The sequence below is a fragment of the Rhinolophus ferrumequinum genome, chromosome 3, assembly GCF_004115265.2.
Source record: "Rhinolophus ferrumequinum isolate MPI-CBG mRhiFer1 chromosome 3, mRhiFer1_v1.p, whole genome shotgun sequence".
Taxonomy (NCBI): domain Eukaryota; kingdom Metazoa; phylum Chordata; class Mammalia; order Chiroptera; family Rhinolophidae; genus Rhinolophus; species Rhinolophus ferrumequinum.
The window spans coordinates 44,444,817-44,468,976 of NC_046286.1; the positions used below are offsets into that span (position 1 = coordinate 44,444,817).

Sequence of the window (24,160 nt, forward strand, 5' to 3'; positions counted from 1 at the left end):
CACCCCTCCACCTTCCCTCTCACATATTTTTCCTCCCCCCTACTCTTTATATCCCCCTCACTGTCCTTTCTCTTCCTCTCCCTCTCTCTCTCCCTCTCATTTTTTGCTGCTCTTTCCTCTCACTCCCCAGAGACAGGCTGTCATAGGAGCCATTCCCGGTCCTTAGAACCTCAACTTAGCAGATACCAAACTGAATATGTCGTCGCCCCTTTACTGCCACACAAACCTTTTCTGCTTCTCAGTTACTGGCATTCGTCCACCAGCCACCCCACCCAGGAGTCACATCCACAGTCATCGCTTTATTTCCCCCTAATTCCTCACAAATCTGTCCCTTCGTCTTCCCCTCACCCTCACTGTCCGTACTTCATCACCACGTCTTGCTGAGACAATTGTAACGGCCCCAATTCCTGATCCTGTCTCACACCTTCTCTAATCACCCTCTCTCTACTTGCTGCCACAATGATTTTTCTAAAGTGCAAAGCTGAGCATACTGTTCTTTTAATAGGACTTCTCAAACTCCTCTACTCAAGTATCCCTAATTTAAGAGGAGTGCTCAAGCTCGCAAGAGGTTTGGGAGGGGTCAGAAGGGCAGGATCCAGAAGGCCCCACTTAACAACAAGGAGTTTCTTAAGTCAAAATTTTTAATCCCATTTTTGCAATTTTTGTGTTCTATTTTATAATACATCAGGTTTCGTTTTGAAATTAAAATAACATTTCCCCACATCCTCAAGCAAAATTGATCCTGCAGGAAGGTGCACGTTTATCTTGTGGCTTCAGAAACCCTCAGCCCTTCTAGTTTCAGAAGCTAGAGTCTTAGCTACAATGCACTTTTTTTTGCATGTTATACAAGAACCGTCTTGACAGGTGTTTATTTGTCTCTGCAGCCTCAGCCTCCCAACCAGCTACCTGCAGTCCGGTCATACTGGACTTCTTGCCATTCTGTGACTGTCATACTGTTTCTCATGTCAGGACATTTACCTGTGCTGTTTCCTCATACTACACTGAACCCCTCTCCCATCTATCTACTTATCTTCTAGACCCAACTCAAGTAACACGTGCCCTGTAAAGCTCTCTGTGAGGAGCCCCTCCAGACTGAGTTAACCATCCCTCCTTTTACGCCACCAAAGTCCACATGTCCCCCATAGCAGATATCGCACTAGATTGTAATTGTTTTGTTTATGTCGCTGTGCATTCCCGCAGGGCAGGGTCTGTGTCTTACTCCTCTTGGCCTCCCCAGCACCATGCCTCACACATGGTCAGACGGGAGGCAAATAGGACCAAGACACTTCACCTTGGTCACCAACCAGGGTTCGTTTGGCTGATCTTAATGACCATGGGGATGTCCCTTTCTTCTCTCACCACTCCTTCCATGACCTCTGTCAAGTGGGATGATCCCAGATGGACGAGGGTGCTATTAGTAGCTGTCCTCTCCTGCTGAAGCCTCCAAACAAGCTCTCAAGACCTGACATGTAGTAGATTCTCAATGAATGGCATTTAAATATTTGAATGAACCAATGCAGCGCCATTATTCTATAGAATTAAACTGCATTTTCTCAATTTTATCTTCCAGAGAATCCTGCTGTCTGAATCCCTACAATCTAACAATGTGCCAGCACTGAGTAGACATTAAATAAAAGAACAAGTGAAGTATTGTGCTCATGTGTACTTCAGTGTTTTTTAAAAAGTGTATGCACTCATTGTTTTTATCCTGACACCTAGTGGGTTTACCAATCTTTAAGGAATTGGCTTTTCATTCAGAAATGGAATCTTGACAAATTGGTGATAACTGAAATTTTTTTGAAATCCTCATCTGTGACCAGTGTGATTTTTTTTTCTTCTAATTTCAAGCTCCTTTAGAAGTAGAACTTTTGGGTGGCTTTGATCTCTACCACAGCTAATATAATTTAATGGTTAAAATCCATGATCCTCAAAGTAAGGGAAATCTCTGTTTTTAAATACAAATGCTCAATAAATGTGACTTTGAAGCATGGCAGCTTTTAAGCATTCAGATAGAACTAAGTGAAAGTACTTGGTACTCCACCTAGGCTGCAGTGAGTACTTTGCTCATCGGTTTTCATGCCCATTTAGACCTGAACATAGAATGTAATAGCTGATGCCTCCGGAATTTTGGAGCAATGCCCACTTTTAGTTGAGAACAGCGATATCCTCTTCTGAACCACCATTCAGTTACAATCTGGCTGCCAGAGACTAATGAGATGCACTTTTTTTTTTTTTTTTTTTTTTTTCGGTAGGCATAAGCCAAGCAGGTAGAAACTTCAGACTGGAAAGGATTTTCTCTTTCCCAAACCCTAGAGCAGTGTTCTCCAATTTCTTTTTTTTCCTAATTGAAAACTTCTACCAGTAAAAAGTTGGTACATCCCCAATATATGCATAATTCTTTATAAAGTATATACATGCATTACCATACTAATGTATCCGTACTATTATAAAACTCATCAAAATGGGCATTTAAAGGGATGATATAAAAATGGATTAAAATAGAAGTTACATTTTCTTCCCTCACCTCAATGGATTGTTTTATAACTAGCCCACTGGCTGAAGGACTCACAGCTTGCTCTGGAAGGCTCAGTGGGAATAAGTTTCTCCAGGGTCAGGTCACTGAGCGCCTGTGGCCCCAGCTCACCCACCAGCTTACTCCCCTCAATTAATTATATCAAAAGCAACTAGCTTTAAACTTTTAAGAAAAAAAAAATTAGAATTCAACAATAGAATGGCGATTTAAAAGACTTTATTTCCATCAGACCCAGCTTTTTATAGTCATGCTAAATGCTGTATTTCATTCCAAATGAAAAGAACTAACTGCTGATTATGCTATAGGATAAAGAGAAAGGCAATAAAGCTGCAGTATAACCTTGAAGCATGCCAAAAATGGTACGGTAAGGAAAAGGGGGGTTTCATCTCACAAGGCCATAAACACTGAACAAATTAATTTTCCATTCCAGGAAATCAGCAGTCATCAAGCCAGCACTCTGCAAAATATTTAAGATTTGTGATAATAACAAGTACTGCAGTGGCATTCCGTGTGGTTTTCCACTTTGGCATTTCCCATTACTGTGGCCTACAAGGTAAGAAAAAAATGATAAGTAATTGATGATAGATAGAAGATAGATAGATAGATAGATAGATAGATAGATAGATAGATAGATAGATAGGCAAAATTGAAAATTGATAAATAAAATTGTCTGTAGTCAGCTGAACTAAATAAATGCTTGCTATATTTGCATATTCTCTCTTTCTGATATTTTACCCTGTAAAGTGAGATTTGCATTATGAAAGAAGCATGCCATTCTCTCTCCCAGTCTGCCCCCCATTACCTCACCCCTGTTCTCTTCATGCTAAATAAATCCAGCCTGTATCCACAAGGTTGCTGGCTGTTTTGATTAAAGGGGAAATGCAGCCCCTTCCCTGTACGAATGCCCAACAAAGGATGGGTCATTAGTAACTTAATGCCTCTGGTATTAAATAAACCCCATGGGTGTGCGCTGGGGACATTTCTCTGATTGGACTCTTAGAAAGCTTCTGGGTCCCTTTCAGTTCTCACCTTGGTTAATGCTTTGGCCACACAGCATGTAGCTTCTGAGGTGATATTCTTTGGGACCAACATTGTCTTCTTGGACCTAGCTGGAGTGGGATATGCTCTGGAGAAGCAGCAGCCCATGCATTGATAAATTGGGGCACCCAGCTTGGACAAGTATTTGTTTTCCTTTAGCTTACATTCTGGGCAACCTATCACAAAAAAAGGCAAAGAATAAATAATCCAATATGATTCAAAAAGAAACTATACATTTTTTCTTAGTATGGGAAGGTAAATATCCTTTTTTCAATTGGACATAAAATAGATAAATAAATACTTTTGACTACGTGTTAATATTAATACATAATCTCTATTTGTACTGATTAGAGTTATTTTCATGGGAAAACAATTTTTGCAGATATGCATGGGAATCTCAATAGTAGTAGTTTCTCTCTCTCCAAGCATGACTTCTGTATCCCAAGACTAACAGTATGCCTATCGAGAAAACACAACTTGACAGATGAAAACACCATGAGCATCTGAAAGAAGAATTTTGCCCAAAGGCAAAGTATTTTCCCTTTTAAAATCTGCTGTTGTTGTTTTCCCATAGAAACTCCAAATATTGACAGAGAACAGTATGTCTGAATTCTGAAAGCTTGGTGAGAGTAGAGAGCCCGATATTAGGGGGGCATCTGCATTTGGGATCTGGGATTAAAATATTACCACTATTCTAGAGAAAAACCATAACCAATAGTAGCTCATAATTTCATAGCACGTGGATTTATATCAGCTACTCTATGAGATTTTCCAAACAATACAGCAAAACAAATCTACTGCATAAGATGATTTTTGTTTTTCTCACTTGTTAACTGATGTGAAAATTCATCTACAAAGGCAAGGCTAAAATCCTCTCAAATCTTCTGGGAGAGATGTAAAAAAAAAAAAAACGAGCTAAACTGAACAAAGAGCATTTTCTGCTTATAAAACTCAGATAAAGAGTAATCAGGAATCTATTTCAGATGAAAATGTACAGGCTGCTATTTAAATAGACATGTAAGATATTTTCACTGTACATTTTTGGAACCTAATTTAATTGTATATTTACAGTCTCCAAGTGTCTAGATATGCATCCTAGGATTTACCACATTTGAAAAAGAAGTGGATATATAATTAATGGAGTGATTGATCTACATCTAGAAATGTGTGTTTTCCTTATTACTACAAACCCAAGTTTGGTCACACACCCTGCATCATAAACTCTCCGTCAGGAAAGGAATGGAGAATATGCAGAAACACAGATAATGTGGCCAGAATGACAGCTGCATGTTTTCTGTAGTAATCCATGGCCTTTCTGCAAAACAGACATGGAAAAACAAGTTACCAGGCTTCACAACAACCAGTCATTTTAACATTACTACTAATAATCGTCCCCAGGGTCTTGCTCCCTCTGCTCACAGCTCCCAACACACGCTAAAGCCATGTATTAAAAAAAAAAAAAAAAAAAAAAAAAAAAAAAATTGTCTTTAGAAAGGAGGTAGAAAATTGAATCTTCCCATTTCTCACATCAATCAGGAGAATCGAGCTTAATGATAACAATCAATTCTCTTTTTTAAATACACCATACTGTTAAGAAGCCTCGGTGTTCTTATTTGTAGTTAGTATGGGGGAGGGAGCTGAGGGGGATAGCTCGAGGGAGCCTGGTGAAAATGAAACAGTTCTGTATCTTGATTGTGATAGTTGTCACATAATCTGCACATGGGATAAAATTACATAGACCTACCCTCACACACATAAGGAAATCTAAATAAGCTCTGTGAGCTGCACCAATGTCAGTTTCCTGGTTTTCACCTTGTACTATGTAAGAGTTATGTAAGAGTGACAATATACTTTTCAAGATTTAACAATCAAGTTCATTTTTCTTTTTTAATTCTTTCATTTCCTTCCCCTCCTACCTGATACAATAACTCTGTTTTCTCGAGACTACATGCATACTTTGTTAATCTGATTAATCGCCAGAACACTGACTTGAAAGAAACTGTTTCAGCCTTTAGACCTCTGGATGCCGATAACCAGACTTCAACTCCCTTGCAATTTTCCACCAGATGACATACGAATCGCCCCTAAGACCGGTGCAAGATATTATCTTGAAGGAAATCAGAACCCCAGGATGCATTTTTTTTTAGATATCAGCACACCGGAATTGCCTAACTCCCCTTTTCCTTTGTTCTGCCTCTTCTTATGGACCTATAAAATCTTCTGACCATGCTAGGAATGGGGAAGGTGGCCTTTGAGACAGGAGTCCACCATCTTTCTGGAATGCCGGTATTTTGAATAAACCTCCTTTTTTTTCCACGAATGCTGTCTCTCGATCATTGGCTCATGAGCCACAAGCAGCTGAACCTGAGTTCAGTAACAGTTATGCAAGGTATTATTATTGGGGGAACTGGATAATGGGTACGCAGGACTTCCCTCTACATTTTTTTGTCACTTCCTCTAAATCTATAATTATTCAAAACAAAAAGTTAAAAAAAAAAAAGAAGACATTTTAGAATGAGATTTAAAATTGCATGTGAGTCAAAACTTATGGTTATTTTTCATGTAGACTGACATAATAAGACCATGTTTTTGTCAGACGTTTATATCATCCATACATCTCATAAAAATGATGTGTCAAACAGTAGAACTAACAGTTTATAATACAGAAAAATAGGCCCTGTAAGTATAGGTAAGTGTAAAACGTATGTATATCATTATTTCTACCTGATGTATATACTTATACACAATTATTGGTTTTATCTTCATCCACAATTAACACTGAATAAATATTATTCTAACTCAGTGGTTCTGAAAGTGTGAGCTGGAGATCCTAAATGTTTTCAGTGGGCCTGAGAAGTCAAAATGATTTTCATAATAATACTAAGATGCTATTTGTCTTTTTCACTCTCATCATTTCATGAGTGTTCAGATAAATTTTCTAGAGGCTACATGACATATGTTGCAACAGACTAAAAAAATAAATATATGAGAATGTAGCTATGTTCTGTTAGGCTAGTCTTTTAAAAAAATTTCCAAAATAGTAAAACAATGCCACTCTTCTCACTGATTTTTTTTGTTTTGTTTTGGAAATTTTCATTTTTATATGTTATTTGTGTTAACATGTGATGGATTTTTGTTGTTTTCAAATGAATAAATATCTTTAAAGTTTTTCTAACATAATTTCTAAGTCAGTAAGCATTGATAAGTATAATTTCATTTAAAAATTCTTTGAGCTCTTAAATGATTTTTATGAGTGTAAACAGGTTCTGAGACCAAAAAATTTGAGAACCACTGCTTAAGTGATATGCAAAGCCAGAAGGAAATTTACAGAATTGAAAAGTGGTTTCCTTTTTAATTTAGCATCATTTTTGTGCTTTGAAGTTGCAGCTCATATATTATGAAAATTCAGCATTATACAGTCAACAATTATATCAGAATTAATTCAGAGAGAAACATTTATAATAAGATTGCAGAATGTGAGAACATGAAGTCAATGCACATTTTAGAATTTGCTTTATGATAAAGTGAAGAGAAGATTGAAAAAGCAGAACCCAAGTCCCCATTGCTGTAGTTTTCAATGACAGAAACAGCTTCGTTTTTATGTTTTTTTTAATGAGACTACCCTGAGTAGAAAGGAATTAACTCTCAAATTCTAGGTGCTTTTGAAAACATTTTAATAAATGCTTTTATCATCCTAATCACCTTTAGGTCTTTTTTTGTTTTGTTTTGGAATTTGGAAGATAAACATTACGAACCAGAGCAGGAAAAATAATTATGTTCCGCTGGGATTTATGCTATTTTGCAAAATATGCTCAATCTAAATCAGATTTGCTCATCTCAGTCTCTTGGTATTCCAAGTGAGTATCCGGCAGACATCACAGACTCTATACATCCAACCACACTGTGCACCTCCAACAGCCACTTAACATGTCATTAGCTTCTGTCACCTGCCACATCAGAATCATAAGTCCAAACAAACGTGTTTTCTCAACTTGGCCTATAGGGCCTTCCTCCCCCTTCTCAGCTCATCTATCTCAGCGTCCTTTAAGGAGCTACCCAGCTGCCAGATTCACTGTAAAGTTTTCCCCCAACCCCAAAGCCAAAATAAATAATTCTCTCCACTGCATTCACCTACCTTAGATGAAGTTCCACAGTCTGTCCTGAACTCTAGCCAGTTATGGGCATGCTTGTCTCTCCATCCATGTGAAAGCTTCATAAAGGTAGAAACTATGCCCCTCTAATGCACCACCACCCTAGCACAAAGCCTTGCACAGAGTAGACAGAATTATGTTGCATTGGGACTTTAGAACAGTAATAATAATACCAATTAAAAGTTGCTAATGTAGAGCTGTCATTCATTCTAAGGAACAAGATAACTCTTAAATGGTAACTTAGAATAAATGTTTAACGAAATGAAATATTTTTAGGAAAATTCATTAGAGACAGTATATTCTCACTTAGCTATATAATTTATAGCTGGCTAATATGTGAATCTATAAGTGTTAAAAATACCACAGGTAGAAGCCATTTTATGTTAAGATATAAAAGTTATAAGAATTCAAAAGAAGGCATTAATAAAAAAATATATAAAAGCTTCAGGGTTTAAATTGGGTGTCTTTTAGTTTATATCAAATTATATATGTCCACAAATTTATATTCTTAATATAAAATGACTCTGTGAGGAAAAGATAGCATTCTTAAAAGTATAAAAGAATATTATTGCCATAATTTACTATCATTATTATTATTATTTAACATGGTTGCATATTTTTATTGCGATTATATATAATTTATGTACTAAATGATTTATAAAATCGGGAAACACTCTACCAGAGTACCATATTATACGTGTGTGTGTGCCTGTGTGTGTGTGTGTGTGTGTGCGTGTGTGTGTGTTTGTGTGTGTGTGAGATAGCATCTCAGGAATGCGATCTTTTCCTGACAGTCATATTATATTAAGAATATAAATTTGTAGACATATATATTTTGATATAAACTAAGAGACACTCAATTTAAACCCTGAAGCTTATATTTATTTATTTATTTATTTATTTATTTATTTATTTATTTATTTATATATTTATAGTTGACATTCAATATTATTCTACATCAGCTTCAGGTGTACAGCACAGTGATCAGGCATCTGCACAATCTATGAAGTTATCCCTCCAGATAAATCTAGTACCCCTCTGGCACACTACGTAATCATGCAACATTATTGATTATATTGTCCATACTGTATTTCACATCCTCGTGATTATTTTGTGACTACCAATTTGTACTTTCTAATCCCTTCACCTTCTCCCCTATTCCCCAAACCCTTCCCATCTAGCAACCATCAGTTTTTTTCTCTGTATCTCTGTGTCTATTTGTTTTGTTTACTTGTTTATTCTGTTCTTCAGATTCCACTTATAAGTGAGATCATATAGTATTTGTCTTTCTCAGTCTGACTTATTTCACTTAGCGTAATATTCTCTAGGTCCACCCATGTTGTTGCAAATGGTAAGATTGCATTCTTTTTATGGCAGAGTAAAAATAATACTCCATTGTATAAATGTAGCATGGTTTCTTTATCCATAGATATACTACTTTTTGATGTTGGAGTGGCAAAGTCATACCGTGGAAAGAATGTAGGCTAAGAGATATTTGTGTGGCCATCTTTGAGAAATACAATCTGCCATAGCAGTGAAAACTTAGGGGCAATGAACAAGGAGGCTTCCTTTTGTATCTCCTTTGCTCTGTTTTTATCACAGAAAAAAATCCTTGTAATGTTCCAGGATTGAGAAATCTATAATCCCTGCGTGTTTATCCTATTATTGAAAGATTTCAAGGAAAATTAAATGTTTTCTATATATATCATATATATGGGTAAATGTGGATATGTATATGTGGTATACATATGTTTATATATGTACGTGTGCATACACATATATGTATAGGTACATATATGTAAAAATTGCTCCAAGAATATGACAAGTATTCTTTACAATGTGACATCTTGCTCTTCAGTTACAATGATGCTGCCATTCCTCCCCCACTGACAGAGAGTGAGGCTTTCGGTTTTCCTAACGGTGTGATAGACGGTGTGACTCATCCATATTCTTCACAGCAGGAAGCCCAACTGACTCATAGCACATTTTTGAGATGACTGACTAGGATTAGAGGCATAATTCTTTGTTAACAAAACAGATAAAATCTAACTGACTTATAGAGGGTTAACCTAAAACTTCACCTCATTAGCCCATCTAATCCAACAAACTGCTAAGGAGAGGAAAAGTAAGCTGCCATCAGAGAATAATTAATGAAAAGAAACCTTGGAAAATAAAGCCTTTAATCTCCAGCAAACTGTCTGGCATGAGATAGATACTCAGTAATTGTTTGTTAAACAGAAAATAGGCCTGTAAATTTTAGCATCTTGCCTGGTCCAGAGAAGACAGCAATAGTCAGCCTTGATGAAAGATTTAAAGATGAAAAGTCACAAGGAAAGTAGAATGTCCGGAATCCTTCATCCCACCACCTTGCACAGAGCGGGCTCACCTCTACCTCCCACCAAATGACCACCTCTATCTCCAGGTGGACAAATTTAAAGAGTCTGGGGTCACGGGTCAGCTTGGAGTGGCCATGGCTACTATTTGCAGTAAGTGGGATTTTCCAGCAAGGAGTGTCTTCATCATGCTCCAGCCCTCGACCTCAGTAAACTTCCAGGTTCCCAGTTCTTCCAAGTAGACATTCCAATATTGCTCTGAGGTACTAGAGTGGCCTTGAGATCTATTAACACATTCACTGATAGCTTTCTCCAAAGATAGTGAGTGACAAGGGGTGGCTGAGAGAATGGAGGGAGGGACAAAGACATCCTGGCTAACACGCCCACAATCTGTCTCCAGTCCCCTCATCCATTCTTTGATCTAGAGAATTAATGTTTTCTCTAGCTCATAAAAAGATGAGTTTTGGATAATTTGATAGGAGTTCAACGTTGCTAAGTGCAAATTTTAACATCCAAATCAAACACTTGGAAGATTTAAAGACGTTGAGTAAGTACCTGCTATATGTCAGGCGGTGTGCCAAGTATAGGCAACACAAATATGAATAAGTGACCTGCTATCTGACCCAGATACAAAGGCAAATGGCTATGAGTTAGAGTGATAAATGCTGTAAGAGAAGCATTTGTAGAGATTGAGATCTTTGGTAGACTGGGCATATGAAAACGGAGAGATGAAAAACTAATGAGAATAAAGAATACGTGCTTGATGAAAAAAGAAACATGACAATAGTAAACATATATTTTAAGATTTTGATATTTGTGCAGGAGTTTCATGTATTCAATAGTCCTCATAATTTCCCCATCAAGTAGAGGTGGCAAATAGTTTGTCCCCAGAGTGTCCCAGTATCTAGAGGAAAAGAAAGCCAAGTACAGTCACAGTTCAGCAGCAGTATTTGGAATGGGATTTATGTTTATCAATCACTTAACAGTGGTTTGTGCCTTCACAAAATTTTAAAAGGGAGCCGACTTGTTTTCCAGATGAAATGGAGAGAAAAGAAAAAGGGGTTCCAGAGACAAGAGAAATATACAGCATAGCTTGTACAGCTATGCTTTTAGAAACAGGGGTTTACATAAAGAAGAATAGAACAAAAGATGACCTTAAAATATTTACTTTAAAAATAAATAAAAAGAGCAGGCAGTATCTAGAAGAAAATTGAAGGACTCACAGAATTATAAAAATAATTTTAATTCCTTTATGACCATTCTTATAATAAACATATTTTGAGAAACTTCTTAATTGACTAAATTTAAGGGGCTTATGATAAGATGTATATGTTCTACCTTACTTGTTATTTAAAGGCACTTCACAATGTTAACATAATTATGTTTTCAAATCTTGGTTTTTCCATTACCTTTCTGGTTTTTCTAGCACATCAGGACTTTTTAAGTTATCAGCACACTAAATCAGTAAGAAATTTTTATAGGACAAACTCTATACACACCATGAAATACTGTTTTAAATTCAAAATTCAAATGTTTGTTTTTAAAAAGTACCCAATTTTAAAGTTACCATTATTGCATTAACAAATGTTATAAGGAATAAAACATTGGATAGTGTCAATTTATCACTCAGAAAAGTAAAACATCCAAAGGCCAGAAAAGTTTTATATGGAGCATTATTATAGTAATATAAGAATCTTTCTTGCAACTTTTAAAATTTGTGCATTATATTTTGTTGTGTTTGTTTGAGTTATTTTCATGCAATATTAGACATACCAAGTCTCATTCCCATTTAAAAACACTAAAGCATAAAAACATATTCAATTTTCCTTGAAATCTTTCAATAATAGCATAGACAGGTGGGGATTATACATTTCTCAATCCTGGAATGTTACTTTATAAGGGATTTTTTTCTGTGATAAAAACAGAGCATAGGAACTACAAAGGGAAACCCCCTTACTGTTTATTGCCCCTAAGTTTTCACTGCTATGGCAGATTGTATTTCTCAAAGATGGCCCCACAAATATCTCTCAGCCTACATTCCTTCTACAGTATGACTTTGCCACTCCAATATCCAAAATTGGTGCATCTATCTTTGTACCCCATTTGATCTAGGTGGGCCCTCTGACTACTTAGACCAATCGAATATGGCAGGACAAACACTGGACCAGTTGTGGATGTATCTCTGCACTGACTTGGCAGTCCCTGCTTCCTGCCTTTTAGAAGCCAGTTGCCATGCAAGAAGTGCTACTACAATGAAATCACCATAGGATAGTAAGATCAAACCACGTGGAGAGGCCCTGGAGGATGAAATGCCACTTGGAGAGAGAGAAAGGGGCCATGATGTAATAAGTGAAAAAACCATCTTGGATGACCAGTCCAGCTAAGCTTCAGACCACTCCAGCACCAGGCCCTAAATGATCACAAATGCATGAGAAATCCATGTTAAGAAATGCCCAGCTGAGCCCATTCCACTTACAGGACCTTGAGAGACAATAATAACTTGTTTTACCCAATAAGTTTTTGAGTTTGATGCACAGCAATACATTGGAACAGCTGTTCTCTCTTGTACCAAAAATTTCTCCTCTGAAGTCTGAGATATGGGACCCCAATCTTGTCTCTCTGCCTTCTCCTGGTATTTTTCCTCTGTAGGGTATTATTTATATAACACATATTCAGTTCATCTATTAGGGAAAAAGCAATAAAGTGTGAAAAAATTTTGGTGTTAGCATTGTTCACAGTATCTGCAATACTGGATTTGATAATAATAATAACTTATACTTTAAAAATTGGTGGAAGAAATATTAATAACTTAACATATGCAGATGACATCATCGTACTGGCAGAAAGTAGCAATAATTTGAAATGACTTCTGATGAAAGGGAAAGAAGAAAGTGCCAAAGCAGGACTGCAGATGAACATCTAGAAGACAAAAATCATGACTACAGAAGAAATACACAACTTTAATATAGGCAGTGAAGACGTTGGAATTGATAAAGATTTAGCTTACCTTGGTTCAGTCATCAATTCCAATGGAGACTGCAGCCAAGAAATCAAGAGAAGGCTGAGACTCAGAAGGGCAGCAATGAAAGAATTAGGAAAGATCATCAAGATTAAAGATGTGTCATTAGAGACCAAGGATAAGATCATCCATGCCCTCATATTCTCAATTACTATTTACAGATGTGAATGCTGGACAGTGAAGAAGGCTGATAGGAAAAACAATTATGTATTTGAAATATGTTGTTGGAGGAGAGCTCTATGGATGACCTGGGACTCCAGAAAGATGAGTAAGTGGGTGCCAGAGCAAATCAAGCCTGGAACATTCCTGAAGGCAAAAGTGGCAAAAGTAGGAAATTGTCCTACTTTAAGCACATCACGAGAAGACAGGGTTCTTTGGAAAAGACAATAATGCTGGAGAAATTAGAAGGCAGCGGGAAAAGAGGAAGACCTAATATGAGATGGACTGACTCCATAAAAGAAGCCATAGGCATGAGTCCACAGGAGCTGAGCAGGGCTGTTGAAGACATGACATTGTGGACGTCATTCATTCATAGTCACCAGGTGTTGGAGCTGACTCAATGGCACGTAACACACACATAACATACTTTAACATAACTTCTACCATTAATTGAGCATTTGTGTGTGCTGGATACTCTTTTGGGCACCTTGAACACATAAATATATTCAAAACTCATGACAACTCTGAAGTATTGTTCTCATTTTGGCAGATAAAGAAATTATAGAGGTGAAGTAACATATACAAAGTCATGAATTTTGTCACTGGCAGAGCAAAGATTTTAGAACGTGTCTTTACAATTCCAAACTCCAAGCTTTGAACCACACTTCGCTATACTGCCTTCTAATCTTTTTTTTTTTTACAATGAAGTTCTTAATTGATTTTTTTCAGATGGCATATCCCTACATAAGATACTGACATCTTTTTTAAGAGCTACATTATGTGTCAGTTTAAATATAACTTGCCCATGTAATTTTTTATTTTACATATTTGTCTGATTTCATTTTCCTCAAAACAACCTTAAGAAAGCCACTTCATTTGGATAAAGAGGCCTTTTATAAATGATTAAATTATGAGACCTAGTATCTGGTAGAGTGGGAAAAAGGGGAGAAGTCTTTCACATACATTCCCTGTTTGATTCTCTTTACACTTCTATGAGAAAAGGCATTATTATGGAACCTATTTTATAGACTAGAAAACTACATTTGAGACTAACCAACCAAAGGCACCTGGAATGGAATCTGACCCTAAGATAGTGCCTTCCACCTATACCACCCCTATAGCCTAGAAGAACACAGTTCATCCATTTCCTTCTTTAGGACATTGATTCACACACGAATCATGCTGTACTATTGTCTTTTCTAATTCAATTCTTAGTATTGCCCTTCATTCCACTCCCAGTTCAACCTCAGCCTCTCTCTCTCCCTCTCTCCCTCTCCCCCCCCCCGCACACTTTCCTCACCCAGTGTATTAAGGATGCTAGAGCATTTCTGTGTTATCTGAGTCTGATAAACCAAAGATTACTGATTACTTTGTGCAACATTACAGTGAGTAATACTGAAATGTTACACACCAAAACCAGAATTTGCAAGGGTCATAAGTCGATAGCAAACTACTCCAGGATTCATAATCTATAAAAATGCGACTTTGGTGCTATAGGTCACGCCATTCTCAATGGAACTATTAATTGATTCCTGTACATTTTCTCTTCATGGAAGTAGATTATCTTGGTCTACTTTCGAATAAGATGCCCATTACCTTCTAGTTTTACTATTTCTATTTCCCAGTTTTCACTTTGAGTTTTCATGTAAATGTGAGTCCCACATTACAAAGAAATGTACGATGAAACTGAGAATCTGTTCTGGAACATAATCAACTGCTTTTCTAACATTGCTCACTTGTTATCTTTTTCATCAGGAAATGCTAAGAAACATGACTCAAAATTTCAACAACTCTATTACTGCAAAAAATTTAAATCAAAACCAAAGTTCAAGTGAAATGAAAATGCACAAACTTTTCATAAATGGTGATTGTTCTTATCTTTTTAAAATAATTCAAGACAATAGCAAAGTATTATAATGCCATTTGCGTGACATATTTTGAGTAACTGAATTGGTGTTAAGTCAAATAAATAGTGAACAGACATCTTAAGAAACTTCAAAATAGTCCTCTGTTCTAATGTAAAACATCTTACTTTTGAATGGGGAAAGGATTGTGGAGCTTAGGAAACAAAAGTTCCTATGAAGATGAAATGGAGCTTCTGTATTCCAAGGGACTATCATAGTGTCAGCCCATAATTCTTCCACGTGCTTAAGTCCTGTTCCTCAACACTAATCAGCAGAGACAAAAAGAGCACTTTTCTTTTCTAGTCTCTATTTTCCAACCAGCTGCCATTGCAACACCCATTGATGCAACTATGACTAAAGTTAGCAAAAGTTTCCTGAAAATCTCATTGGAACAAACTAATTAGACTTGGGCATGTGATTTAGAATTGTAAGGTCATCGGTAATAGTTGGAGAAATACTACTGACTCTTATTTTTGTAGTATTTTATGAAAGATGGAAATGGAAATAATGTTGTTCAAGAGATTTCGTGTTACTATTCAAGTCTACACAAGAACATCCATTCAAAAGCTATCAGGAACTATGGTCACTCAGCTGAAGAGGTGAGCTGCTTTATCGGTGGGCAGCTTGAAGATACAGTTATGAATCATTTAAAAACTGATAATAAAACAATATCAGCAACTTACATAATGTCTACTCACCCTCTACCTGACCCCTAGAAGCCACTCGTAAGAATGCCTTTCAAATGACATCCAATATTTCTTGAGGAAAATCAAGATACTGGCATGCACTCATGCATCTCAACAAGAGACGGTTGGTTTCTGGCTTCTATTAGATAACATCTTAGCCTGTGATCACAGACCACAATTTTACAGACTGCCTCCCAATTCAGTCATGAGTGTGCTGAAAAGAGAATATGTAAATGCCTGTCCCTCTTCTTGCTAACATTTATGCACAGCTCCCCCATATTCTCAAATATTTTACTCTTCACTCAATTAAAATCCCCCAAATTGTTTCATTTTATATTACCTTTCTCTGGACTTTTTGCAGGATGTGTTCAGAGCAGTTGATTGTGGATCTGAAGAGGGATTTTAGCTTTGTCTTGTGATTTCTCAGTGACTGCAGTTAGTAAAGTGCCAACCTGCTTTTATACCAGCAGAGTAATAAAAACTGCACGTTCCCACCTGCACCTAAGCCCAGGGATCAACAGTAAATTCCATCCAATGATTGAATGGTACTTCGTGTAATTACCATGACATCAATTTGATCTTATCTTGTTTCAACCCTTAGATCATTTTTTGTTTTGAGCCATTTTCAGGCGGTGATGACCGCAAGGTCAGCCTATGAAACTAGAGTATGCTGTCATTTTCTACGTAATTCTATCAAGACTTAACACACAACATCCTGAAAGTTGACACTTTCCTATAAACAAGACCCTGTGAGTATCACATTTAATTAGCTAAATACCTGATGTTTACTTAAAACAGGAGAAGAGCTGTAAATTTCAGGTAATAGATACAGAGTTGCCAGGCTTACGACATTATTCCAGTAGGAAACAGAAAAATAAGCACACGCCTATTTAGACTTTTCTAAAATTAAATGTATTTAATAAGGATGCAGGGAGAAGATATGAGGCAATTCTGAGAAGGACTGACTGGATCTCAATATTTGTGCCTTTTTATTCTCTCATTTCACTTTCATAAAGCTCAGTTTCTTCCTAAACAAAAAATATACATGTCATGGCTTGCCAGCTGTGGGACACTTAACTCCAAGATTCCCAATACAGTGTCTCTCTAAAACCTAGCCAGTTCCTCAGGCTATGGCTGGGGCTGCTTTTACCTACACAATGCTTAGGATCCTAAAACGGTTCCTGGCTCCATCTGCTCTGCTCAGTGTCATTTCTATAGGGACAAGTTTAGATACAAACTACCAACAATTTCTCCAAGGAAAAGTTTAGAAGATTCTTGTGATACAAAATCAACTCTTGTTTAACACAAAGAAACTGACCAAAAAAAGCAAAGTTTTCTGTGATTTATTATCTGTGATAAATTCATTTGTTTCAGTTCTTACACCTTTTCAGATTTCCATTACCTACTTCCGATGGCTTCTCCCAGTATCTACTCAATGCATTCACCATTTCCTGGTGACAATTGATGTCACCATTATTCATGAATTTCTACCATTTAAATCTCAAAGGATTGGTAGTATACAGAGAGTGCCAAAAATGTATACACATTTTAAGAAAAGAAAACTGTATTAAAATTGTAATAATATATACGGATAACAAAAGGTGAATACAAGTCCCGTCTGACTCCTGCAATTACAAGAGGTGCTCAAAGTGGTTACCATCAGCATCCAGACACTCTGATTACAGCGAACTACTGTAATGCTTGAGCAACATTGACCAAAGTGTCTACTTGTATACATTTTTTTGGCACCCCCGGTATTTTCAAAGTAGCAGATTTGTGTTGGAAATATACAGCCTTCATAGTTTCAAGGGAAGGATACCTTTCAAGTCTTATAGAAAAATTCCTTTTCTTTCCCTCCCTTCCATTAAGACATTTCACTCTCCTTTATTCTATTACTCGTATCTTCCCTCCATTTGTCTTTCTTTCAATCCTTTTTTCTTTTCTATCTGGATGAGTAAGTAGAAATGACGTTTCTTGTGTGCTGTTATTAAATTATTTTCATTTGGTTTATGATTTAGTAATTGGCTTTATTTTTATTTCATATGTTTCTATATAAGAATTAGGAATACTGGGGATTCATATGAACCCTTTTATAGCACTTTTAAAAAGTTACAATGTTTTTGTATTCTTTTTAATAAACATGATGTGGCAAAATATATTACACAAAAGTTGTCAAAACAGTTTCTTCCACACATGACCTCTCCCCTCAATAAACCCCCAGTTTCCCTATTTTGGGGGTGATGTTTCTATTTCTTATATATGTTTCCTCACATATCCTACGTATACAAATATGTAAGTAAATTATACATGACTCCCCACCCCCATTCAAATTCGCCTTTAAATGATGAACAGAATACAAAAATTGGACGAAACTGCATTTGTGCTCATAGTTCAGAGAAATTCTCTGTTAATATAATATAAATTATACTTCTCTATATTTTCTAAAATGGCATATGTTACTTTTAATTATAATTGAGGAACTTAATTTTTAGTTAATTGGGGACATAAAATTTTTAATTTTAATTGAGTAAAGTACTATTACCAAAAATGTTTTTAAGTCTCAGTATGTTATGTTGCTGCTTTCATGTATTTTTGACAGTTTTATCTCACAACTAAGAGCTCTATTTTCCCCCATCTTGAATAACTGGTAGAGCTGGTGGGTGAAAGATCCAAAACACACCTCGTTCATTTACAGTTACCTCCTAGATGCTAAAATTTGGAGTACCCATTACCAAGAAGGTAGACTAGCTGAAGACACTGTGATGACAGGGCAAATAATCACACAGAGGGTGTGTCAGGACATATTTGCATAGCAGTATGACACACTGAAGTACAGGCTATACTAACTGCACGAATTTTTCCTAATGAAGTTTTGCCATTTACACACTGAATTTTTTTTTAAAAACCCACCTTTGTAAATGTTTTATATGCTTACTTGATTTGTTTTATCAAACATAATTTGATTTTTCTAATCATAAAGTATGATTCTCACAAACATTATGCTGTAATCAGAAGAACAGCTGAAGTATGTAAAATCTGTGCTTTTTTTAAGTAGCTTTTTCTTTAGTAATTTCAATGATATATTACATGATTTAAAAATTTTAATCAATACAAGAGCATATACAACGAAAAGTAAGTCTTCCTACTACCCCAAAATCTTTGCTCCAATTCCCAAAGGTATTCATTTTTAACAATTTCTTAATGTTTCCAGAAATTTTCTATAAATATATATACACACATTTTCTGGGGTTTTGTTGTACACAAAGAGAAACATAATACACACAGTAGTGCTCTGCCCTCTTGTTTCTTTTTAAACCTAACAATGTATCTTACTGGTTTTTTTCCATATTCAAATATGCAGATCCAACCAGACTTTTTAAATAGTATAAAGTATTGTGGATCATTAATTATTTAACCAGCCCTCTATTAATGATCATTTGCATCATTTCCAGTTTTTTTACTATTACAAACAACGCTATAATTATCATCCTTTTTCTGGTTACATGTATAATTATAGTTCTAGGGTACATTTTTAGAAGAGGAATTGCCGGATCAAAGAATATATTTTACACTTGTATAAAGACTGCTCAAGTGCTCTTCTCCACCCATCCTCAAAACTGATGTCATAAAATATATTGTATGAAATAGATGAAAAATAGTATCTTATTTTCATTTGCATTTACATAATTTTGTGCAGGGTTAAACATCATTTCATAAATGGTCATTTGTATGTTATTTTTCTGTGAAATGCCTGTTCAAAAATCTTTCTCACATTTTTAATTTTATCTTTAATTTTAAGTCTGATTTTTTTATTCTTTTGTATTTTTACCATACAATAGTTTTCATATAGTCAAATATGTCTCTTTAAGTTTTAGACTTGTTAGTTTTATGCAATGCCAAGATACTAAAAAGAAGTATGCATATTTTATTCTAGAATATATACAGCTTTATTTATTTTCAGTTTAGATCTTTAATTCATGTGTAATTTATTTGGGGGTGAGGAGTGAAGTAGAAATCCAGCTTCTTTTTAAATCTAAATGGCAAGTCAGTTATTATAACACCATGTAGAGAATAATCAATTCTTTTTTCTTCACTAATTTGAAATGCTACTAAATTCTCAAATATTTAGGGGTCTAGTTTTGGGTTCTCTATTATGATTCATATTAATAAATATGTTCACTAAATGGTAATCAATGTTTTATATTTGTTAAGATTATTAAGTATTAGATTTATTTAGTGACTATCTACCAAGTATAGCAACCAAAGTGTATTATCAAAGAGAAATTAGACATATAATCACATCTTTAAGTTGCTAATAATATGGTCGCTATAAATTAGAAGTATTAGGATTTTCCCTCAACATTATCTTTGACTTTTCATGAACCTAAGACAAAACCCTGATTTCCTAACCTCCACTCTACTCTTTAATGCTGTGTAGCTATGTTTCTTGTAGTATGTCCCATGTTTCATCTAAATCAGGATTACCAGGCTGTTTGTTTAAAATACAGATGCCTGGGTCCCATCTGGGACCTAGTGGGCCTGTTACTGTAGGCAGAAAGGACAGGGCTGTGGGGAGAGAGGGGAAAGAAGAGAAGGAGGAAGTAAGGGAAGACAAAGGAGGGAGGAGATGAGATCATTCTTAAGAAAAGATGCAGCTACCAGACCAGCCAGAACTATGTCGGTGGCCAAGAGCAGATCCAGCACACCATCTTGTCCCTGAAGTTCGTGAACTTTAACTAATTGTAAAGGATTATAATATTATTAGCATTACAGGGAAAGAAAACCTCTACCCCCTGTGTCGCCATGACAATTCCGACGAGGGCCAAATAAGGACCGAAAAAATCCCTCCTCCCAACGGGAAGTAGCGGTCAGCAAAGACCCGCCTGGGAATGCCAATCATGCCGCTCCTAAGTCTTGACTATTTCACGCCCTCATTTCGAAAATGATAAATTCCCAAGCCCCAACCCTCTTCAGCGCAGTGGCTATTCTCCCAGACTGCTCCTTCCCACCACACGGGGAGTGCACTGTCCTATCCTTTCTTTCAGTAAATTCACTGCTTGCTCAAGTTATTCAGGGCGCCTTTGAATTCTTTCCTGCAGCGTAACCAAGAACCTGTCCTTCAGCAACAGATCAAAATCTCTGTCAGCTGAGCAGAGAAATTTGCATTTTATATACCAAAACTTGAGAAGCATGACTGTACAGCATTGTTCAGTAAACCAGAAATGTAGTTAAGGAGCAATATGGTATGTTTTCATCTTCAGCTGCCTCTGTAGCACAACTAAATTGAAAATGGTAAAGTCATTTGTTCAGCTATGTGAGCCTCCACTCTGCACAAACAACTAAAACTCCCAGCAATGGGAATCTATGATAAAGATAGCCCGAAGCTCCAAACAACTATGCATGGTCACAGACACAAAAACAGACAGCAGACAGTTTCTTGGTTGAGATAAGCTTTGTAATCAGCAGCAGCAGGTAGGGTGACTGACAGTCTGAAAGAACATCCTGAGACGTGATGTCTAACACACAGGGCGGCAACAAAATCTCTCTAGAATTGATGGACAAGAAGCAGGCCAACTTGACACATGCAAATCAGCCAAGAATAGTCACTACTAACTATTTCAGTCAAAATAGTGTGGCCTAATCAATAATGCAAACATCCTTTTTTTCAGGTTAACAACCTCTGTCACTTGAACCCTGAGAGAGAGAAAGAAACTGCTGGTACAATTATTCATAATCTTCCCCTAGTATGAAATGTCAATAGGCAAATAATGCTGTGAAGAAAGGGAGGAAAGGTTCACAGTGAAAAGTAATTTGTTTAACATTTTCCCATTACTTTTTGCTTTGCACATATCTTCTCCCACTTCCATTTCAGAAAGCTTTCAGTAATGGGCTAGCAATGAAAAGCTTCACAGGAGAAATGGGTTTTGTGCAAGAATCAAAAAAGAAGCAATTGTATTGATAGAGTGGTTCAGTTATATTTAGAGTGCAGTATGAAGGGGGTGGGAGGGTAAAACCAAAAAGAACTTCCTACCCTAATTTTGCAAGAGAAGTCTTAGGAGACGTCAGATGTCACATGGGTTTGCCTAAAGCATGTCTATCCTATAAGGCATGGCTATATTGCAATGAAAGGTAAGGGTGCTACATTCAGAAAACTCTGTGTGTTTTCCCTCTTGTCTGTATAAACAGCTATGTGCAGCTTTAGAGACAGTGAAGAACTTGGTGGGAGGAAATCAGAGCCACTTTTATTAAGTAAAGGAGATTTCCTTCACATGATGCTTTCGGTGTAGGTGACAGAAATCCCACAGTTCCTACAAGAAGGAGCAAACAGGGCCAGTTGTCCTGGCCTAAAATCTGGGCTGCTAGTCAATGAAAAATATGAGGAGGTCTGATCAAAACATATGGTCAATGTTCAAATTAAAAAATAAAAAGGTCATTACAGTAAAAGACACATTGCCATTAATCCCCCTCAAAACACCCCTCCTCGCTTCGAACATACTTATCCCATTGTTCTTGCCACTTTCGGAAGCAGTTCTGCAAGTCCTCTTTCGTGAGTGTCTTTAGTTGCACTGTTGTGGCTGCCTCAATGTCCTGAATCATTTCAAAAGGTTTACCATTCATCGTCATTTTGACTTTGGGGAAGAGCCAGAAGTCGCACAGTGCCACATCCGGTGAATAAGGTGAATGAGGACACACCATAATGTTTTTATTTGACAGAAAATGCCATATACCAAAAGCAACGTGTGACAAGGAGCGTTGTCACAGGATGATTCATGGCACATTTTAAAACACCCCTTCTCTCAACCGTAGCTCACACTAGCGGACTACACTGAACAAGTTGAAATGTCACACACTGCTACTAAGGTTCAATGCTCCGCTTCCCCCATTGAAGATCCCTGCCTTTCCGTTGGATGACACTCAATAGCAGCATTCACTGTATTTTTTTTTTTTCTCACAACGGAAAGGCTCTCTGTCAAACATCACTTCTGGTGTCAGGCAATTTCTGTCAAATAAAAACATTACAGTGTGTCCTCATTCACCTTATTAGCCGAATCTGACTGTGGGCGACTTCTGGCTCTTCCCCAAAGTCAAAATGACCATGGAAGGTAAACCTTTTGAAATGATTCAGGACATTGAAGCAGCCATGACAGCACAACTAAACACACTCACGAAAGAGGACTTGCAGAACTGCTTCCGAAAGTGGCAAGAACAATGGGATAAGTGTGTTTGAAGCAAGGAGGGGTATTTTGAGGGGGATTAATGGCAATGTGTCTTTTACTGTAAAGAATTTTTTTTTTTTTGGTATTTAAACATTCACCATATTGTTTGATCACACCTTGTTATGTTTGAAGGGAAAAAAGGAGATGTTGTCAGAAACATTATCCTGACACCCTCTCCCCACATACCCAACTACTCCTACCTTCAAGCTCTAGCTAAATTAGAAGGTGGAAGGATTCTGTCTAATCTCAGACTCTAAATGTTGCTGCCTCAGCCTCATTTGGTTTAATCAAATTCCAGTCATTGTTCAGACAGTGGGAGACTTTGCTGCTCACAAATGTGCCTCCATCTTTCTCGAGCGATTTCAAGGCAGTGTGAATCAGCCCTAACCAACCAGGTCTTCTCCATACCCATACATTTCCCACACCCACGTCTCCAGGATAAATGTACTCTGGGATTTGGGGGCCTAATGGGAGTAATGGTTTCCCTACTTTATTTATCTCTATGCTCGATCAGATTCCACGGGAATTGTTTTAATTTGGGTCACTCTGTGAAACCTTGAAGCTGAGTTCCAGGGGGGAAAAGGGAGAAGAAGGAGGAGGAAGAGAAGGAGAAAGAAAGGAAGAAAAAAAGAAAGAAAGGAAGGAAGGAAGGAAGAAAAGGAAGAGGAAGAGTGGGATATGAAGAATTTTTATATACCTGAAAATTGCCAAAAGAATAGAATACCGTAAAATATAGCATGAGAGTTATTGATAAAGAGACAGAGAGAAACCAGTGTGGAAGTTGACTCCTAGACTTCAGATAATAAGATAATACAATCATTATTTGAATATGTGGCCCCTTCCCCCTATACCCAAAATACTGTGTTCTTTAAAATTAATTTTGTTTTGAAAATTATTTATATCCTTTGAGATAGAGACATTCTGCATTGGGTCCTAAAAATAGGGTTGGAAGCTCTGGCCTTGAGCACAAAGTGTGCAAAACTCATCCTGTCTCACAGCTTCACGTGAAATCTGTTTTGGACCTGGCATCTCCTTTGAGCTTCATGCCAGTGTCTTAGTTCAATACACTATCTATCACTCTGTAACCAATTACCCCAAACTTAGCAGCTTAAAACAACAA

General features: G+C 36.8%; 1 protein-coding gene across 2 annotated transcripts in view; it reads right to left on the reverse strand.

Moving 5' to 3' along the window:
- Window positions 1–2,739: 2,739 nt before the first annotated feature.
- CGA (glycoprotein hormones, alpha polypeptide) overlaps window positions 2,740–24,160 on the reverse strand; it is a 38,868-nt gene continuing 17,447 nt past the window's right edge. Inside the window, exons 1-4 of one of the 2 annotated variants that reach the window (XM_033102896.1) lie at window positions 16,164–16,285; window positions 4,780–4,886; window positions 3,563–3,747; window positions 2,740–3,079 (exon numbers count right to left, since the gene is read on the reverse strand). In XM_033102896.1, coding sequence (XP_032958787.1) covers window positions 3,002–3,079; window positions 3,563–3,747; window positions 4,780–4,879 — 363 coding nt within the window. In that variant the 5' untranslated portion in view covers window positions 4,880–4,886; window positions 16,164–16,285 and the 3' untranslated portion in view covers window positions 2,740–3,001. Of the gene's footprint in view, window positions 3,080–3,562; window positions 3,748–4,779; window positions 4,887–16,163; window positions 16,286–24,160 lie in introns of those variants that run through there. The other variant, XM_033102897.1, reaches the window with a different exon arrangement.